This window comes from Triturus cristatus, chromosome 4_2, assembly GCF_964204655.1.
Source record: "Triturus cristatus chromosome 4_2, aTriCri1.1, whole genome shotgun sequence".
In the NCBI taxonomy this organism is placed as follows: Eukaryota; Metazoa; Chordata; class Amphibia; order Caudata; family Salamandridae; genus Triturus; species Triturus cristatus.
Window position 1 is genome coordinate 244,435,832 of NC_140586.1, and position 20,127 is coordinate 244,455,958.

General features: G+C 43.4%; 1 protein-coding gene across 1 annotated transcript in view; it reads left to right on the top strand.

The window, feature by feature from the left end:
* LOC146833555 (uncharacterized) overlaps positions 1–16,359 on the top strand; it is a 453,674-nt gene extending 437,315 nt beyond the window's left edge. Inside the window, exons 9-10 of the mRNA XM_085600079.1 lie at positions 15,884–15,948; positions 16,088–16,359. Coding sequence (XP_085456205.1) covers positions 15,884–15,919 — 36 coding nt within the window. The 3' untranslated portion in view covers positions 15,920–15,948; positions 16,088–16,359. The remainder of the gene's footprint in view (positions 1–15,883; positions 15,949–16,087) is intronic.
* The last annotated feature ends 3,768 nt before the right edge of the window (positions 16,360–20,127 follow it).

Below are 20,127 nucleotides of genomic sequence, written 5' to 3' on the forward strand. Positions count from 1 at the left end.
TTCTGCCATACTGGAGCCAACAACTTACAGATTCCTTTCATACTGATATGTGCCATTCCATGTGCCATAGTAACCACTGGAAGCACATATGCATCAGGTAACAACCATCGCCGATGTTCTGACAAATCAACCCAACAACCATTCTCATCCAATTTACCCGTACTTTCTCTCCACTTGCTCAACTCTTTCTCTGTGGCTTCAGCTTGAAGGGACTTCACACTCTCTATTGTGTTTTCACACATTTCAACATCACCAACCCATCATGCAGGGCCTGCAACATACATTCGAGTCTTCACATCTTTTGCTGTTTCTTTCGCGACTTCGTCAGCAAACGCATTACCACGACCAACATCATCAGTGACTTTCTTGTGCGCACTGCATTTCATGATCGCAACTTGTAACGGTAGGGTCAGCGACTCAAGGAGATCATTCACCAACTTGCCATTCTGAATCTTAGCTCCATGCGTAGTCAGGAACCTACGTTCTTTCCACAATCGCCCAAAACTATGAGCCACGCCAAAGGCGTACTGGCTATCCGTATATATGTTCACTTTCATTCCTTCAGACAACACGCATGCTCTTGTAAGGGCAATTAATTCTGCTGCTTGGGCCGAATTATGTGGCACACGTGCAGTTTCCACAATCGTGTGCAAAGTCGTGATAGCATATGCAGCAGTCGTATCACCATTTGGAAGCTTGAAACACGAACCATCCACCCATAAGGTACCATCACACTCGGTCAGGGGAGTATCTTTAAGATCTATTCTCCCTTTTGTCTCTTCTTCTGTTCTGAACAGACAATCGTGTTGCTCAATGTCATCTAGGTCTGCTGGGATCGGCAATAATGTAGCTGGATTCAACGTATTGCATCTCTTTATGTGTATGTGATTTGGTAACAGTGTTAATTCATATCCTGACAACCGCGCACTAGTTAAGTGCTGTGTCTTGGTCCTGTTTAACAATGTGTCCACAGCATGTGGGACCATAACAATCAGTGTATTATCCATCACTAGTCCAGCAGACTGTCGAATAGACATAGCTGCGGCGGCTGTAGCTCTCAGACAACTTGGCAATGCCCTAGCTACCGGGTCCAAGGTTGATGAAAAATATGCGCATGGACGTGGTCTGTCGCCAAGAGGCTGTGTTAACACTGATAATGCGCAACCGTTCTTTTCGTGAACATACAGTGTAAAAGGCTTGCTGTAGTCAGGGGTACCCAACACAGGAGCTGAACATAATGCATCACGTAATTCCCAAAAACTTTTCTGACACTCTTCAGACCATGGAATAGGATTCGGTGTGTCTTTACATGTTAATGCTAACAAAGGTTTTGCCAGCAAAGAAAAGTTTGGTATCCAGTGCCTACAGTATGAAGTAATGCCCAATAAAGCACGCACTTCTCTCTGTGTTCTAGGCACACTCAATTGTGTAATGGCTTGAATTCTTTCTGGGGTCAGTTTCCTTCCCTCCTTCGATAAGAGATGACCTAAGTAGGTCACTTCTTGTCGACAATATTGCAATTTTGAGAGAGACACTTTGTGATGGAAGGCAGACAAATGACGCAACAATGACAATGTAGCGTCTTTACAAATCTTTTCAGTATCCGCAGCGATTAGCAAATCGTCAACGTACTGAATGAGGATAGCGCCACTAGGTAAAACAAGTGCATCAAGCTGCGCTTTCAAAGCCTGACTGTATATTGATGGACTCTCACAGTAGCCCTGGGGAGCGCGTTTAAAGCGGAAGCTTCGACCTCCTAAACTGAAGCCAAAAATGTCCCTGCTCTCCTCTGCAATTGGTATGCTAAAGAAAGCATTCTTTAGATCGATCACTGAGAACCATGCAGCGGAGGCTGGAATCATGGTTAACAAGGCAGTTATATCAGGGACAACTGGAAACTGTGGCACAACAATCTTATTAACCTCTCTAAGATCAATCACAAATCTGTAAACAGGTTGCTGTGAAGGGTTCGTTCGTTTTAAGACAGGTAAAACTGGACTATTGCAAATGTTGCCTCTTGTCTCTTCAATTACACACTTTTTAATCAAATCACTGACAATTGCTAACAATGCTTTCTGACCTTCATTGGAGATCTTATACTGGGGAATGTGTGGCAATCTGACATTGGCTTTTAAAGTGACCACGTATGGCGGTATTTCCAAGAGACCCACATCATTGGGACCAGTAGCCCAAAGGACATCCGGAAGGGATGACAATTCAGGCGGCATTGCATTCTTAGACAAATACATCGGGGAAATCACTTCCTTACCTAATGTAAGTTGTACTCCTGAGGGAGAACAATATAGCGTTGCATGCAATCTTTTTAGCAAATCTAATCCTAGCAAATTTTCACCACAACCTGTCGTTAGGATGAGGGGTGCTTTTAACTCGCAAGGTCCAACCGAAAGTGACATAGGACTAGAAATCGGGTTCCTAACTGGGGCGCCAGAAAAACCTACTGAAACATTCATTTCGCCAGACAAAGGCGCGCCAGGGAGTTTTGAATGCATGATTGAACTCTTTGCAGCACCAGTGTCCAGCAGAAAAGGCTCTGTTACACCCGCTGTAGTCACTTTAACATATGGTCCGCTCTGATGCACTGGTACTGAAACAACTCCCTCTCTCTGTCTACGGCTGTCCTAGTAATCATTACCTTCCACATTGTCGTCTTCTGCATAATAATCATTGTTATAGTACTGAGCTGTATTACCAGTCGCATTGGCTTGCTGATCAAAGCTATTTATGGTATTTTGAGGCGGAAGAGGACGCGCGTTCTGGGGAACATTTCCACGCCCCCTACCTCTAGGAGCTTGCTGACCACCTCTACCTCTTGCGCCATACGCATTACTTGTACGCTGCATTAATTTAGGACAACTATACTTGAAATGACCTTCCTCTCTGCAATATGAACATTGATTGGGACCTACAGGGATACGTGGTTGATAATACCCATTCATTTGCTGGTTATTCTGAAACTGTTGGGGTTGCTGATAGATACCTTGGGTTTGCCTATAATTATTCTGTCCTCCACGTGGCGGATAAGCCTGCTGTAAGAGGACCTTTGTTTTCAGTTCTTTCGTTTTCTTATCTGTTCTATCTTTCTCGTCTTTATCTCTATTTTCATAATACTGTGCAGAAGCCAGTATTTGCGCTGAAGAGGAAACAGCCCAAGAACTTTCTGAATCTTTTAATTTCTTACACAACTCGGGAAGTAGATTCTGCACAAATTTATCCACAAATAACCGTTGGCCACCTTCAGTACTCATGTCTTGACCACTGTGGTCGATAAACGTTTCTTCAAACCTTGTAAAGAAATTGGACACTGTCTCATCTTTCTTCTGCTTACATGCGGACAGTTTATCCCAATTTACTCGCATCGCGGGCATTATAGTTTTCATGTATGTAATAATTCTACCAGGGAGTTCTGCTACCAAAGGGTCAGGCTTCGCGCCACCAACTTGGCCAGCATCTGCAGCAATGATATTAGCCCATGTGTTACCCAATTCTGCAGCATGATCTACATTACGAATGGATCCCCATAAAGGCTGTGGAACCACATTCCCAAACAACATATCTATGTCAGCTAGATTCATGACACACGATTCTGCAGTTTGTGATAACTCCTTATAATATCCTGTAGGGTTTTTACGGGGGTCAGGCAATGTCTGCTTAAGCGCTAACACTTCAGATCGTTTCCAAGGGACATGCACCCAAACAAACTGAAAATGTGCTAAGACAGGTGGGTAAGCATTTTGATCAGCAGGTCTCCAAACTGGGGGAACCTAACGCATCGGATATTGGCGCGCTTTTACCTTTTTCCCCACAGGGAGTTCCTGTTCGAACAATGATTGCTGACAATCGCCATTTCTGAAGGACAGTAAAGTCGCAACTGCTTTATCTACATTGGGACCCACAATTGTACCTGTTCCAAAATCAAATCGCACTCGACACAATTCCTGTGGGTTTGGGTTTGAACCATTATCCTCCAATTCCTCACAGAGGAATTCACACATTTTGTCAAAAACATACCTCTGTGTTGGGGCATCCCATTGGTGAAAAACGTTAACAACTGATTCCACATTATAGAGTGAAGGGAAACCAATCCACCTACGCGCCAGATGATCTAACACCTCTTTCTCGTCAGGACCAGGCAGCTGACTACGCAATTGCTTACGTTGTAAACCAGGGGTCACACTAGATGACCCAAAGAGAGGCGACATTAAACTAGTAACTACATTAGCTAGTCGTTGTCGTGCTGAAGGAGAAGTTGAGGCGAAAACGGGGGGATAGACAGAGGGAAGAAAAACGGAGTCAGATACAGGTACCGGGGTAGTGCAAGAAGGAGCGCCAGGGGAGGCAGCTGATGTGCTAGGCAAAGTCGCAGGAAGCGCAGGGGCAACAGGTAGCAAAACTGGCGGCCCTTGAGAGGGCTGCACTGCAGGGATAGGAGCCAGCTGAGGAGGAGCTGGCGGTTGTGGGAAGGCTTGCGGCACATTTACTGGAGGCTGCACATTTACAAGCTGTGGAGGTGCTGTGGCATTTTGCGCATACGGGGGTGGCGAACTTAGCAAATGGGACATTAGGGAATCTTTCTCTTTCTCTTTTGTCTCATCTTGCACAAGGAGTGACAAAACAGGGTAACATTTATCGATCCCTAGTTTGCGCTGTCTATGCAACTGTTCATTCATTTGTTCCTCCTCATTATCTTTAAATTGCACAGCTGCTTGCATCACTGACATACCTCTTTCTCTCTTATTCCTTTTCGCTAGCTTAATTTCCTTCTGTTTGGCTTCCTTTCGCCATAGGCGGAAAGAATCAAACATCGCCGGCTGGGCTTTCTTTTTAAACAATTTAACTTCCAAATTATCTAAGATATCTGTATCGAAACTACCATTTTGGGGCCATTTTAAAACACCGTCCTTTCTGGTGTACCGGATCCATACTTCATTATATGCAATGGGGCCCACGCCGTGTTTTACATAAAGCTCATAAGTTGGAGTTCCAATTGGAGGAACCGGACATGAATCCTCTAACTGGAAATCCCTTCCACAACCCAAACAAAACAATCTTCCAAATACACTAGAACCAGGCATCTTCGCTCACTAGTCTAGTTTCAAACTTCAAAGGATTATCGATTACGATAGTCTCGTGAATACACGAGTCCTCTGGCTTTGGCGCTTGCAAGCTCCAAATCGAAATGATCCCGAAGGATACCAAAAATCCCGAAGGATACCAAACAAACTGGGAGACGCTCCACTTATACTTAACTGAATATCGATGATCGATGGCGTCACCAGAAGACTCTCTCGATTGTTTCGCTCTACCAAAATCGTCAAGGGTCCAAAACAGGGCGATTAATCAGGGCAGCAGTCCTTCGTAGCCGTCGAGACGCGGAGAACATCGCAGAAAAGACTTTTGGACCACGTCGACATGCAGGGGTCGATGAAGTGGCGGCCTTCCTCCGGAATTTCCACACGAAGCTCCTCACGAACCTCTGGCTTGGACTGGTACCGCTGAAATCGTCCCGAGTTGGGCGCCAACTGAAGTACTGGGAATTTTAAGCCCAGCGGTGCAGGGGAACACACCCTAAGACTTCGGGTTCTTCCTGTTCCAGACCTACAGAAACACAGAGTCTTCTGGGTGAAGTCAAAGATCAGTTTATTGGCTGCAGACCAATTACAGGTATCCGAGAAGTACAACAGCATGTATGTTCTCAGGAGACTGCTTAAAGTTACAGAAACGGGCTTCTCCTTAAATACAAAATATCATGCTTCAGGCACACATTCCTTGTTTTACGATACGGTCATCTACATGTATCTATTACAAACGAAAAGGCAGAGTCATGATGACCATCCCACATTCCAGTTAGGCCAGCCCACAATTATTTACCCAGCGAGGCTCAGATCCCACATCAGATATCAACAGGCCCCAATAAACACGGGCATCTCCTGTTTGGAAAACAAGCCATAAAACAGGAAGAGTCAGGTGTGAAAGAGATTAGCCGGAGGCTTGTGTGGGATGAAAAGACTTTATGGTGTGTCAAACCCTGATGCTAATCACAGGTGGCCGTAGGACGGGGAGCTCGTGAGACCGGACTGACCTGGGGCAGCGGAGCCAAGCTGCCCAGGTCACAGAGAAGTCAAAGGAAGGCACATGTGTTCTAAAGGCCCGTATTTGCTCGTAATAGGTAGCCTATGTGAGGGCAACCATAAGATGGCCACCGCTCTAAGATGAAACCCACGAAGTCAATGTATAATAACGTATACATAGTGCATTTATCGCTAAAACGTTATACAAAGCACTTGTACATACCGCATTGACCATTCGCGGTTCGCTAATACCTGAATAGACAGGGGTAGGGCCCTGTCTCCCACGCGGTCCCAAATTCTAAAGTACCACACTTGGAGTCGACTTCTTTGTCCAACATACAAGAGGGAGAGAAGGTTAAGTCCTTTAGGGCTCTTCTGAACTCAGAGAGCAGGTTGATTATTAATAATTATATAAGATAGTTAATTATTTTTCTAGCTCGTTCCATTCCCAAGATACACTATTAGTATTTAATATTGCATCTCAGTGCTTTCCTGTGGAACAACCAACCCTGCTACCGTGAAAATATTGTCAAGACACTGTAAGGATTTGTGGAACATTAAACGCTTACTTGCCATAATTTTAAATACGATACACCCTGCCTTTATGGGCTCTCAGATCTACATTAGGGGCGATTTATAATTTAAAATGACGTTTTTAGGCCTGTCAACAGGGTTTGTTTTGACATGTCAAATTGGCAGTTTAAAACCTACTCTGCCAGGCTACAATGGTAGGTCAAGAGACGTTTTCACTGCTCTTGCAGTGGGTAGCGCAGTGAGTGCTGCAGCCCAATTGTAGTTAATTTTCAGTCACCGGGTACACTTGGTACCATATAGGAGGAACTCATAGGTAAGTTAAATGTGCCAATCAGATCTACATCAATGTCATCATATTTACAGTAGGAGCACAAACACTTTACCGCTGGCTTGCAGGGGTAAAGTGTACAGAGTTCTATGGCTAACAAAAACAGTCAAGACAAAAAACTGGGGGAACACCACGCAAAGATGGTCATTTCAATACATACCTATGCCATGCCCAGTTTCAGCAGCTTAATGTAAATACAATGATACATACATTTTAAAACATATAATATACCGTACTGTCTGTTTGCTTTCCACTGTTCACTGTGAGCCGTTACCTCTTTGCCTTTGTGCATCACCACCTCTGAACTCCTATGATGGTGATCTGTTGAAGGGCCTTGATTTTTAAGCTTGACACGTCTGTTTGAAAGCCTTTATTTTCAAATAAATACAAACACCTTTGCACATGGGGTGCTAGGCGGTCTCAGCCTAGAACAGATACCAAGACCATATCATCCTTACAAGTGGGGAGTGTGAGCATCTCAACCTACTGAAAAAGACTATGAGTATATCACCCCCACACAAAAAGCATGTGAGCATCTCACCCTAGGACACGGACCATGGGCATAAAACTGGCACAAGATTCCTATAGCCCCTAAGTCACCATCGCTGGATATATATTATCACCTATTGTCTTTAGTTTTTTAGGTCTCGCCTAAGCAGCACATGTGCTATCTCTTCGAACCATGCTGTATCTACTCTGTGAGCTTTAAACACACCCATCATTTTTTATTTATTCTATTTTCAGCCAGCCTGAACTCCTTGCTTGTTAGTGGTGGTTTGATTTTATTTGTCCCTCCTGCTGGTCTTTGGTTCCCTCTCATTGGAGACTGGCCCTATTACATGTTGTGTTACTCTCCTGGGCATTTAATTTATTTCCAGCGCGCAATTTTTTTCGTTTAACATTACACAGACTTGAGCACACGCCAAATTGTAAATATAAATAGCGTAATCAGTCTTCAGTCGTTGTTGCTGCTCTTGATGAATATAAATGCTTTATTATCTTGAATATTTTCAGTTTAGCTGTTTTTAGCCAACAACGTTTCGACGTAATCACAATTTCATCAGGGCTAAAATTACTAACAAAATAACCTCTCTGTTATACCTTCTACATTCTATAAATGGGAAAATTCACCCTGTGACTTCAAAGTGTGACTTTAACGTGTCCAACATGTTGCATTCTAAAGCAGTGAGTATTATATGACAACCCATATTTGGGAAGACCAATTCCGCAATTCTTATTCCAAGCTTCGTTCTAAAAAGGAAAAGTGCAGAAATGTGCTAAAAAGCATCGTATTTCAATATCTCATACGTGCTAATGGTATATTACATTCTGTGATCAAGATTCGATTCTCACCAACCTAAGTCTAAGGTGAGGTCATTTAATCTTTAATTATCTCTTTTCTCTTTCTCAATCAACGCAATACATGATGCCCCATGTATGTTTGCCATACTGCCACAACATCACGAAGTCCACCCCATTTAATTGTTAATTTGATCTCCGGTGAAATTAAAGCACCACACCCACGGTCACCATGTATAGTGCCCCATGTCATACCAAAATCACCACCATGGATGCCAATGCACAATCGGGATACCTGTTATATTTTCACAAGATATCCTCGTGTTCTACAAACAAAATAAACCAACTCCGTGATTATGCCAATACACTACACATAATCTATATATTTGAATGGTAAAATTTCATTCTGATCATCCGGATCAATATCCCTCTCCGGGAGTTCAATCAAATTCCAAACAATACCATTTCAGCTCAACTATTCAATAACCCCCATCTCTCTGAGCCCAATGCCGTAACCACGCACCTATACACGTACCCAAGTAATCCTGCAAGACTATTGCGGCAAGCATTCACGTATTTTCCTCCTCGCAAGGTCTGTTCACTGTATCGACAGACAAACATAAAAACAGAGTCCCGTATCAGAAATAAGTAAACGCGGGCATTTGCAAAGTGAAGAGATCACCAATTCTTAAGCACTCACCCGCCACAGTACCAAAATCCTCTGTCACGTGTACGCGTCTATTCCCTACATCCTGTGTAGGTGCGATCTTTAAATGTCTTTAAATACTGATCCAATTTGAGCTCAAAGGCAGACTGAGGTGCCTTTCAAAGTGGTCTCAATCTAGTATGCCTGACTCTATGGCAACCCACTGCCGTGTGAATGATCTCAGGAACCATCTTTGAACATCTACCATAACTTAAAAGGTCCTCGTTCTAGCATACATGTAGCGTGTCCCAATTGGATATTATTTGTGTGTACGCGTTTATTCATGGCGTCCAATGTAGGGGCAATCGTTAAATGTCTTTAACTGCTGATCCAATCCGAGCTCATAAGCGAATTGGTGTTCCTTTCAAAGTTGTCTCAATCAAGTGTGCCTGACTCAGTGGCAACCCAGCACCGTGTGAATTACCTCAGGCACCATCTTTGCACATCTACAGGAACTAAGAAAGTCTTTTTAGCAGTACACATGTACCGTGTCCCAATTAACTATTACACTGTTCAACCCACCTCTATCAATCCAGCTCTTTTCATTATTTGAACCTTAAAAGTACATCTTATCTCATATCGTGTTAGTCGCAGGACAATCTTCCTGGCACCCTATAGCGATTTATAACACAATAACTCTGACTCTGCAGGAACTGAGGGACAAAGGTGGGGAGATCCTAATAGACGCTATAGAGGTCCAAGAAGAGGGGCGTTTTTTGGTCCAACTCCTCCACAGTGGTGGCAACCCGGTCCTTTTGGTTTCACGCACCCTTCGTTCCAACCACCTATGTACCCACTGCAACCATACAACAATGTGTTTCTAAACCAGGCTTTTTTAGGACAAGGCCCCCGGCGCTCGCGAGGACGCAACAGAAGAAGTCAACAAATGAGCGTACATTGGAGTCCTCCACCGTCATCCAGAACTTGCAGCAATACGAGACCCCCACAACCGGGCAGCAGCCACCAAACAGTGTAGATCACACTGAGATTTTGGATACAAGGACAGGTATTCTTAACATTTTTGATCCAATACCTTTACATGAGCTATCTACTAGGCCTAATGTATCACTATTAAACAGCTTAGTAGTCAACTTGAGCCAGCGCTAATTGACACCCAAAGAGTTGGTAGTTTTAGAGAAGGGTTTGGGATATGTACCAACTTACAAAGGGGATGCTTTTCAAATCAGACAGGAGTTAGCCTTTTTCTTTCGGAAAATACGTCTCCGTTCCTTTTTTCAAAACAAGTCCCTGAGTGACACTAATGAGGTCATTAACAAAACACAGGACTTAGACCCCGCTCCACATTCAATCCTCAGGATCATATGGTTCCTGTTGAAATCATCACTTTTGAAAAAGCAGTGCTTAAGGATGTTTCTAGTCTCTGTCAGACTGACAGGCGACAATTTCATAACCTGACTAAATTAGAACATCATGCGCTGCAACGTTTAGCTGAGGATGAGTCTATCACCATTAAGCCAGCGGATAAGGGTGGAGCAATTGTCATTTTAGACACCGAGATTTATAGAGCAGAATGTAGGCGCCAACTCGGTAATTCTAGATTCTATCGATCATTGAAAATGTATCCGACCGCACGATTATCTTTGACTATCAAGAGAATGTCAGATGAAGCAAAAGAAAAAGGTTGGTTTACTGATCATGAGTCTTCTTTCTTTTTTGGTTACCCCCCACCCTATCACTCCTAGCTACCACCACCAGGGAGGCCCATTATTTCTGGGATTGGCTCTATTTTAGAGCCTTGACAGACTTTTGTCGATTTCTTCCTGAGACCCCTAGTGCGTAGTATGCCCACTTATGTACAAGATACAAAGGACCTTCTACGTCTGTTGGTAGATACTCCTTTTGACATCAAACAGGACTATTTGGTCTCGTTCGATGTCGAATCTTTATACACATGTATACCACAAGATGAGATTTTATCCACGATTGAGAGACTACTCAATAACACTACCTTGGATAGTATAACACCAATACATTTCATCATGGCCTGTGCTACACTGGCAATGAAGGAGAATTTCTTCAAATTTGAAGAAGAAATGTTTCTCCAAGTGTCTGGTACTTCCATGGGCAGTGTTTTCGCTCCCAGCTTGGCCAATCTCTATGTTCATAATTTTGAACAAACAGACATATTACAAGAGAACAATCCCTTTGTACAACACATCCAAGCATGGAAGCGTTATATTGATGACATCTTTGTGGTCTGGAGGGGTCCTCCTGATTCTATCATATCATTCCATCAATGGCTGAACACGAGAAATCAGTTTTTAAAATTCACTTTTGAATTTTCTAAGGTGAGTCTGCCTTTCTTAGACGTGCGTATTTTTCGAGACGGCAATGGCTTGGGTACTAAACTTTATCGCAAGCCTAAAGCACGGAATTCTCTACTCTCATATCAGAGCTTTCATCCTAAAGCTCTTCGCGAAAACTTGCCTTTTGGGCAATTTTTACGCCTTCGACGTAATTGTACGTCTCTTTCGAAATATGAGGAACACTCCAAACAACTAGCTCTTCAGTTAAAGGAAAGGAATTATCCAACCAAAGTAATTCGTAATTAAAAAAAAAGAGCGGCTAATAACAACAGGCAGGCATTGATTGAGCTTACTGCTCCCAAAGAAGAGGAAAAGAGACTCACATGTGTCAATACCTTTAGCGGATATTCCAATGATATTAAGAAAAGTATCCTGAAACATTGGAATATTCTTAATCTCGGAGCTTCTTCTATACCATCGCCCTTTTTGCTTTCAAAAGAAGCTCCGGGGGAGGAGCCAAGATGGCCGACGGGACGGACGCCTGAGCTCCCGGCTCCGTGGACCGTCTGGCTTCCTTTGTTAATCCTGATTAATTCTCCTGACCTGCGCCGCCCTACCGCCGCGGATTACCGGCACTGAAGTGACTGGCGTTCTCCTGACACCTTTGTCGGCGGGTTTGGTAGCAGACTCGGTGTTTACTACGACCTCCGGCGCTCCCACTGGTCCCTGCGTAGATGGCCGCCGCTGGACGCCGAGGGATGTGGACGGGGTGCTGAGCTGGAATACTGCGGGTGATCGCGGGGGTGAAAACGCTGGCCGTGCGACTGAAGTCAGACCCTTACGTCCGGGTCGGACTCCCCCGCGCGCTAGCAGTGGTGTGGACGACGTTGGAGCCCCCTAATACTAGCTCTCCTCCGCCACCCTGAAGAAAAGCGAGCGGACTCCATTTTGAAGTGTCTTCCTGCGGCGAACGGCCGGTCCTCACGGTAGCCGTGGGGCGCTCTCGCCCTGTGCAGTTCCCGAGTGGAGCACGAAGCTTTTCCGGTGTCTACATCCTCGGATCTCCGGTATACATAGTCACTTTTGTCCCGCCACTAATTGCCCGCAGTGGAGATGACAATGGCGCCTGCTCTTCTTGCTGAGACGCTGGCTGACCCTGGACTCGCAGTGTCTGCGCGCCCATGTGCCCCGGAGCTGATTGCTGCATCGGAGGAGCAGCGGGATAGTGCGGACCGATGCTTGGTACAGAGAGACCCGACCTGTGGGGATGTATTGGCCGCCCTCGTGGCGTTAAAAGTGGCAATGCAGAGTACTTGCCGGGCGCTGACCCGGAGAATCGATGAGGCACTGTTTGCAACGGGACGTTCCCGGCTGGAGGATCCCCCGCCGCCCATGTTTTCTCCTGGAGGTGAAACAATGTTGCAGAGCGGAGGGACGGTGGCGCGGAGTCCTCCTGGCTACAATGTAACGCGTCAACCCATCGACACGGATACAGTTGCAGGGACACCCTTCACTTTGAACGCTGTGACTCTGCCTACGAACTACCTGTTGAGACCTAGCCTTTCACTTCCCTTGCCAGATGTTACCCTGAATGCACCTATCGCTGGAGCTTCTGTGGCATGTTACTGCTGCGTTTGGGACCCTGCGGTACGATACGTCTTCATTGTCCCCTTTCCTCGAGAGCGGCCATCTTGTCTCTTTGTCCTGGCTGAAGGTGACTCGCAGCAATGGACGGGCCTGAATCATATCTGCCGGTCCGGACAGGGGTGATGGCATGCTTGTTGTCGCTTTGGTTGGATCGGCATACGGGGACCTGGACTTATACACGTTTTGCAATATTGGATGAGTAGTTTTTAATGACCTGTTTTTGTTACATGTCGCTGTGATTTCGCCTCCTGTTTCCTTCTTCTGCCGGGGGGAGGACTTGTGAAGTGCTGAAGTGCTGGGTGTTATTGATTCGGGACCACCGGGTTTACGTGGGTCTTTTGATACTGTGCTGTACATGGCGCAGGATGTATGGGCGGCGCGGGAGTCCGGGAGTTCGGCAGTGGGGTGGGCTCCTCCCCGCTTTTCCTTTTCCTGGGAGTAGTAGGGTAGTGCACTCTTCTTTTTCTCCCTGGGTTCAACCGTGATTTTATGGTCCTTTTTCCTTTCTTCTTTCCTTAATTCTACATTTCGGGTTCCTATGGGGCGACAGACACGTAGCTAGGGGGGGGGTAGGCCATAGCCTCGGCATGCGTGTAGGGTGGGGGGTCTTCTTCGGTACGTTTTTTGTTTCTATGGGCCTTCTTTTTCTTTTTTTCCGTCCTTTTCTTACGTCTTTTTCTAGGGTCAGTGGGGGGGACTGGTGTTAGGAGGGTAGCGGCTGGGAGGCACACTTCGCTGCGTATCTATATCCTGGTATTATAGTTTCGTGCCGCCATTTTAGATGTGTTCACTGTTAGTTGACTCTCCTGTTGGCTGTTACCCATTTATAATATGATCGTCTGTTCTGTACACTGATCCGTTCTAGCTCTGTATCTCCTTACATTTAAAATTTTTTAAAATTAACCTTACTGTCTCCTGCCACTCGGTGCATGTGGATTTTTTGTAACATAGGTCGTATGCTTTTATGTGCTGCCGTGCCACCGAGTGGACGTATACTTTGCTATCAAGCTTCAGAAGTGTCGAGGCCGGCCGGATGGTTGTAGGCCCGTATTTGTCTTGTACACAGTGCTAAATAAAGGTTTTTGAAAAAAAAAAAAAAAAAAAAAAAAGAAGCTCCAACATTAAGGACCAGATTGTGCATACAAGACCAAAGTTGAAGAAAACAGGTTTTCAAACTCCTCTGTGGGGATTACCTCCTGTATAGGGACATTTCCCTTGTGGCTCGTGCGCGCTGTGCGCACAAACTAGACATACCACAGAGATAGATATTGGTACTGATCGACCATGGAAACTATCTAAACACACTAAAACTGATATATATGATTACATGCCCAGGTGGTTTGCGCTACGTGGGTATGACTACACGAAAAGTGAAAACAAGAATTCTTGAGCATAAAAGTACCATACGCTGTAACAAAAGGTCAACTAAGATGGCCAATCACTTTATAGATTTAAATCATGGAGAATCTGATTTGAAATGGGTGGTTTTAGAGCAACCGTTTATTCCATTGCACATTACTGATTTACTTAATCGTGAACAACGTTGGGTGTTTAAGCTCCATACAGACACCAGAGGACTGAATGATGACATTCCCTGGTTATCACTGTGAATTGAGCAATGTAAAGATTCAAAATGATTATTAGTTTTTCAAGAATTCAGTAACTTGTACATAAGTTCTCCTTTGGGTCAACAGTGGTCCATCGATGTGGGTCTATCAGTCAGTTTTGCCACTACAAATAGAGGGCTATGCTTGCCTGTATCAGGTAGGCATACATTGACCCTTTAACAATTACTTCTCTAGATTAGCCTAAAAGTATTTGTCATAAACTGAGTACTATCATGGTGGCTCGGTTATACAATATTACCTATTACTCAGGGTCCAACCAATATGATTTTTACAAATCTGAGGACAAGTGACATTTCCATTCATGTCGATCTGATTGTATGTCACAGATCGATCAATTTCTGACATGTCCCCTAGTTGATTAAGTGACTTTTCTATTAAACATTGTCGATGGTTTGTTCAAACAGAGATGTGTGCTGTAGGATAGGATACCTGTTGATGCAGACATTGTCCGATATAAGCATGGACCTCATTTCCACTACAGAGAGATTTCCTCTTTTGTGTGTATTTGGATCTCTGTTGTACTGAGTGATAACCCGTTTTAATTTTTAATTTTAATTTTAATTTTTAATTTTCCAATCATCAATTTTTCGATCCTTAATTCCTAAGTCCTGTTCTCTCTTTGAGGGATATTCATTATGGACCTTAAGCATTAGTAATGTCAGCATAGGTATCGCGCTGATCAGTGTGAGGGGACTGCGCAGGCGCGCTAATCCCGTCCCCCCCACTGATCAGGCGAGCCTTGGTCTACTATGGGTCTTTCACAGTATCTGTGGACAAAGAGCGGAGGGTTTTAAATTTCAGTGGCGCCTTCCGTTCGGTGCCTCCGGTCACAGCCTCAGTCTGCGACGGGGTACCGACGGATAGGTGAGTACATGCTACCCCCGTCTCTGTGTGCTTTCTTAGCTTCTTAAGCGCTCTGGATAGATTTTATAAACATGCTGAGACAGCTATTTTGAGGGTGCATTTGAGACCATTCCTCTCCGGTATTTTGATCGGAGCCTGTGAATTACTTACGGCACACACACATGATTGTTAAGATAGATACTCCTCGATAACGGCCACATTGTGTCTTTTGGTACTTAGTCTCCAGTGGGCCAATGTTTGATGGTCGACTATTAACGTTACCTGCTAAGTTATTGTAATAGTGTAAGGGGAAGATTAGATTGGAATGATTACTTCATTTGTATCCTTATACATGATGCATTTTTTCGAAACAAGTCACACGCATTGCTAGAATAGAGTAGCAATTTTAACTGTTTCTTTCTATTTTACATTTATGTTTTATTTCGGGCTTGTGAGCAGTTAGTGTTTTCCTATGTTGCTTTGTAGTAATTTGTGTGTTGAAATGGTCACATGACACACAGTTATATACTTCTTTTTTGTAGAGCGGGGCCCCTTTCCCTGAGCTGTTGCCAGGTTGAGGTGAGGCTCATAATATCCAACAGATTGGGTGAGTTAATTTCCACCTGTTGATTTTGATGAAGCAAGGGACAAGTAATGATGCCCTTTTTTTGTAAATTATTTATGTGTGTTTTGTCTGCTTACTATGGGGTATTGACTTTACAAAATGCCTAATTTTTGTTTTTTAGGTATTTCCAGTATCACTGATGGATACAATGGAGGATGGTTCAGTATCACAATAATTTTGTGGTGTATTGCACTTTTATGGTTTTTCACTTCAGCAGCAACTTTGCATTTGCCTATGGTCCTGACGAAAGCCCAGATACTTTTTGATCGGAAGGGCTGAAACATGTTGACCGTTTGTTTACAACCAGCAGTTTAATTTCCATACTGCTGTTGCACTGTTTTTTATTTCTGCCAGTGGGAGCAAACCAATAAAGCTAGTTCCATTTGTTGCTCACTAGGTAGTTTTAAATCACATTTATTATCATTTGAGCTGCGTTTGGTTGCTATTTTATCTGACTTGCCACAGGACTTTAGGATCCCTGGAATTAGCAGCTTCATCTCTAAAACATCCCTGAGCTCCTTCCTCACAGTGAGGGGGTTGTAGCCCTCGGTGGAACTAGGTTTTTCCACTGAGAGGAGATTCCCAAATGATGAAGCATGTCACCTTTTGGTGAGTGAGGGTAATCGTCCTAAAGGGATTTTTCTCCTTCATTAATAGTCAAAACCCTTTTTAGTTTGCTACCCTAGACACACTTTGTGAGTTTAGACCCAGAGAGGCTTTGTGTTATAAAACGATGTTAATAGGGGACACCCTTTCTGCTGGTCTTTAAAATACGTCCCTTGGACCCTCCACTATTTGGTGTTGTTGTTGTTTTACCCTATAGCGATTCCCTAGTCTGTCTCTCTGCAATCCACATTGTCTAACTATTCTCCAAACTGTACAAACTCTGTCTAGAGTTAACCTGGTAACTTGTATACTCATCAAACTAGTGGGCTCAGAGTCATCACAGTATAATGCATGTAATCAACACAAACCGTTAACTTGTGTCATACTTGTAACCTCTAGTGAAACCCATGAGTGTAATCTCTTCAGACCTAGTTGTGGAACCTGTCAAAGTTAAAAGCAACCTTATGCTCCACAGTACCCAGAAAAACGTTTTGACCTTGTGATGAAGAAGCAAATATGCCAAATTCATATTTCATTCAATATTTCAAATAACATCAGTCCCCCCAAAAGTACTGCAACTCATGATCAATGTTCAGACCCTTATCAACCACCTTCAATCGCATTATCCACATTGCTTCTCTACTTCTGAGACTTAGTTCTCTAATGCCCTCTCTGGGGGTCCCAGATCACATGATCTATTCCAAAAAACATAAAACTCTTATGTTGTATCTGAGCTGTACATTCCGTGACATTATATCTTGTGTCATTAGTTTTCAATGCCTTCATGTGCTCTCCAACCCTCTCCCGTAGGTTCCTCATCATACTTCCAACATAAATATGACCACATTTGTAAACAATAATGTATACTGCAAATTTAGTATTACAGTTGATATTATATCTTATCTCATAATCCTCTGTTTCACCATTGCCTATTTGTTTGGTTATGTCCAGATCCCACCTCCACACCCCACAGTGACCACATTTATAAAATCCTATTGTGTGTTGTGTCATACAGCTACTCTGCATTCCATGTGTAGGATAACTTGGGCTCAATAGGCTCTTAAGTATTCTGCCCTTTCTAAATGCAACATTTGGTCTACTGTATATACAGTGTGTCAACATCCTGTCTGCTAGTGGGAGATGCCAATGTTTCTGAAGGGATTTACGGAATTGAAATGAAATCCAACTAAAATCAGTAATCAGCCTTACTTTCTTAGTCTTATCCCTATTGTGTCTTGTCCCACTTAATGTACTCTCCCTGATTATTCTTGCAATCCTATTCCTGGCTGTTCATCACTACAATTTTGTCTTGCCTGTATCATCTCTACACACGGGATAGCATTAATTTGGCACTTGGGGTGAGCGCTAGACGCATGCAAAATAGAATTACATGAGGTTGGCTTTCAATAGAGTCTACTTTATATATTATTTTCCTTGATGTAGATATCTACATTCAGAAAAACTATTTTCTCTTCACTGTACTGGTGAGTGAATCGTATTTTCAAATCATTATGATTCATATATTGACGAATGTCATCAAGTTGCTTCACACTCCCTGTCCAAATCATAAAGCAATCATCTATGAAGTGTTCCCAATACAAAATGTATTAATTCGAGGTCACTCCATGTGGGCACCAAATCCGCTCCTCCTCCACTCAATCCATAAAGAGATTTGCGTAGGAAGGAGCAAACCTGGAGCCCATCGCAGGCCCCTGCAATTGCCTGTACCACTCATCTTTGAACAAGAACACATTGTTATTCAAAATCAGTTCTGTCATTGTCAACAACATCTCAGTGTGTTCCCATAAGCTCTCAGATCTGTTACTCAAAGTATGACGTAATGTAGTCATCCCCTTGTTATGTTCTATGTTTGTATATAGGGACACAACATACAGTGTTACCGTTAGCATTGCCGGCTCCCATGTAATATCGATCAGCAAACTAAGTATATGTTTGGTATCCCAAACGTGTGAGGGTAAATTCGTAACAAAGAGCTGGAAAAACCCATCCACAAACTCTGATGAACATTCTGTTGGCCCCCCATTGCCCAAAATGATCGGTCTCCCTGGTGGAAATGGCTGTTCTTTGTGCACCTTTGGTAGATTGTAAATACATGGGTACCTGGGGCGATCAACACATAAATATAGATATTCATCCTCATTGAGTAGACAATTATCGTGCCATTTCTTCAATGCCACATTAATCTTTTTTAGTCAATTTGAAGATGGGATTACCCACCACTTTTTCATAACAAGCGTCATTATTCAACGGAGAGTATATTTCATGTTTATAATCCTGACGGTTCATAACCACAATATTTCCTCCCTTAACAGCTTCCTTTATTGTCATATTTTCATTTTCATGCATAGTTTGGAGGGCTATCCTCTCTCCTGTGCTCAGATTATCCTTACATGCATGACATGCCTACATTTTACTACTTAATCTGTCCAGATTCGCAGAAACTAGTTTGTAAAATATATCTATACTCTTGCCACTGGTCAACTGAGGTGTTCACCATGATTTGATCTTAAGTCCACTGTCTATACTGAAGTCCATTTGTACATTCAGTTCATCAAGAACCCTGGCTACTGCTACCGGGTCTTCCTCTAAATCTGAGACAAACATAAATGTAACGGTATCATGTATGCCTTGTATAGATAACTCTCTGAGAGCCGCACTTGTTGTGTTTATCTGCATTCTTTATTAGTCTGTGGATTCACCTGAAAGTACTTCTTCAGTTTCAATTTACAACTATCTCCTTTCTTCCCAGGACAGAATCCCATCCCCTTTTTTAGGAGTCATTTCATATCTGAAGTTATCTGAGGTTAATGTTTCATCTGACAAGTTTAAAATGGAAGCAACCTGGTTTGAGCTCATTTCTACTTCTTCCTGTCTCAAGATCTGGTTTGCATCCCTCTCTGCTCCCCTTCATGCTCTTCCTCCTCTCTTCCCCCTTTTTGTGTTCTGATGTTGTCTGTTCTTATTGACTGCTCTTGACTACCTATCTTTATCCTCTGCACTTCCCATAAAAAAGTATTCCCACTTGTGTTTTGATTTGAGGTTTCTTCTCCTACATCTACTTCTTCATCACTGCTAGAAGGGATGCTGAAAGAGCTGAATCTACGACTGTGGTTTATTACCCATATCCTTTTTTCACTAGATTATCATATTTTTTACAGAAGGTAAAGACCCTCCCTGCGCAATAGTCCACCTAATCTCTCTTTAGCTTTCTTATGTCCTCATGATGTCTGGCCAATATCTCATTCAAAATGTCAGAATGTTTGTGTGTGCATTCTGGTAGATTTAAATCTGAATTTTCTTTACCTAGTGTCTGAACCTCAATTATTAGTTTGCAACCTTTCTTTTGGCATTTTCTATCAATCGTGCCATTAAGTTCATAGAACTAGATGTAAGTTCTTTCTCCCAATTAATTAGCAAATCATTATCCAGATCATCGTATGTAGGTATTATCTGAGACCCCTTGGTCAGCTTCATGTGCTGTTTGAGAGTGGCACCAAACCACCACTTAGATATCTCATTGTTTTTCAATTTCCC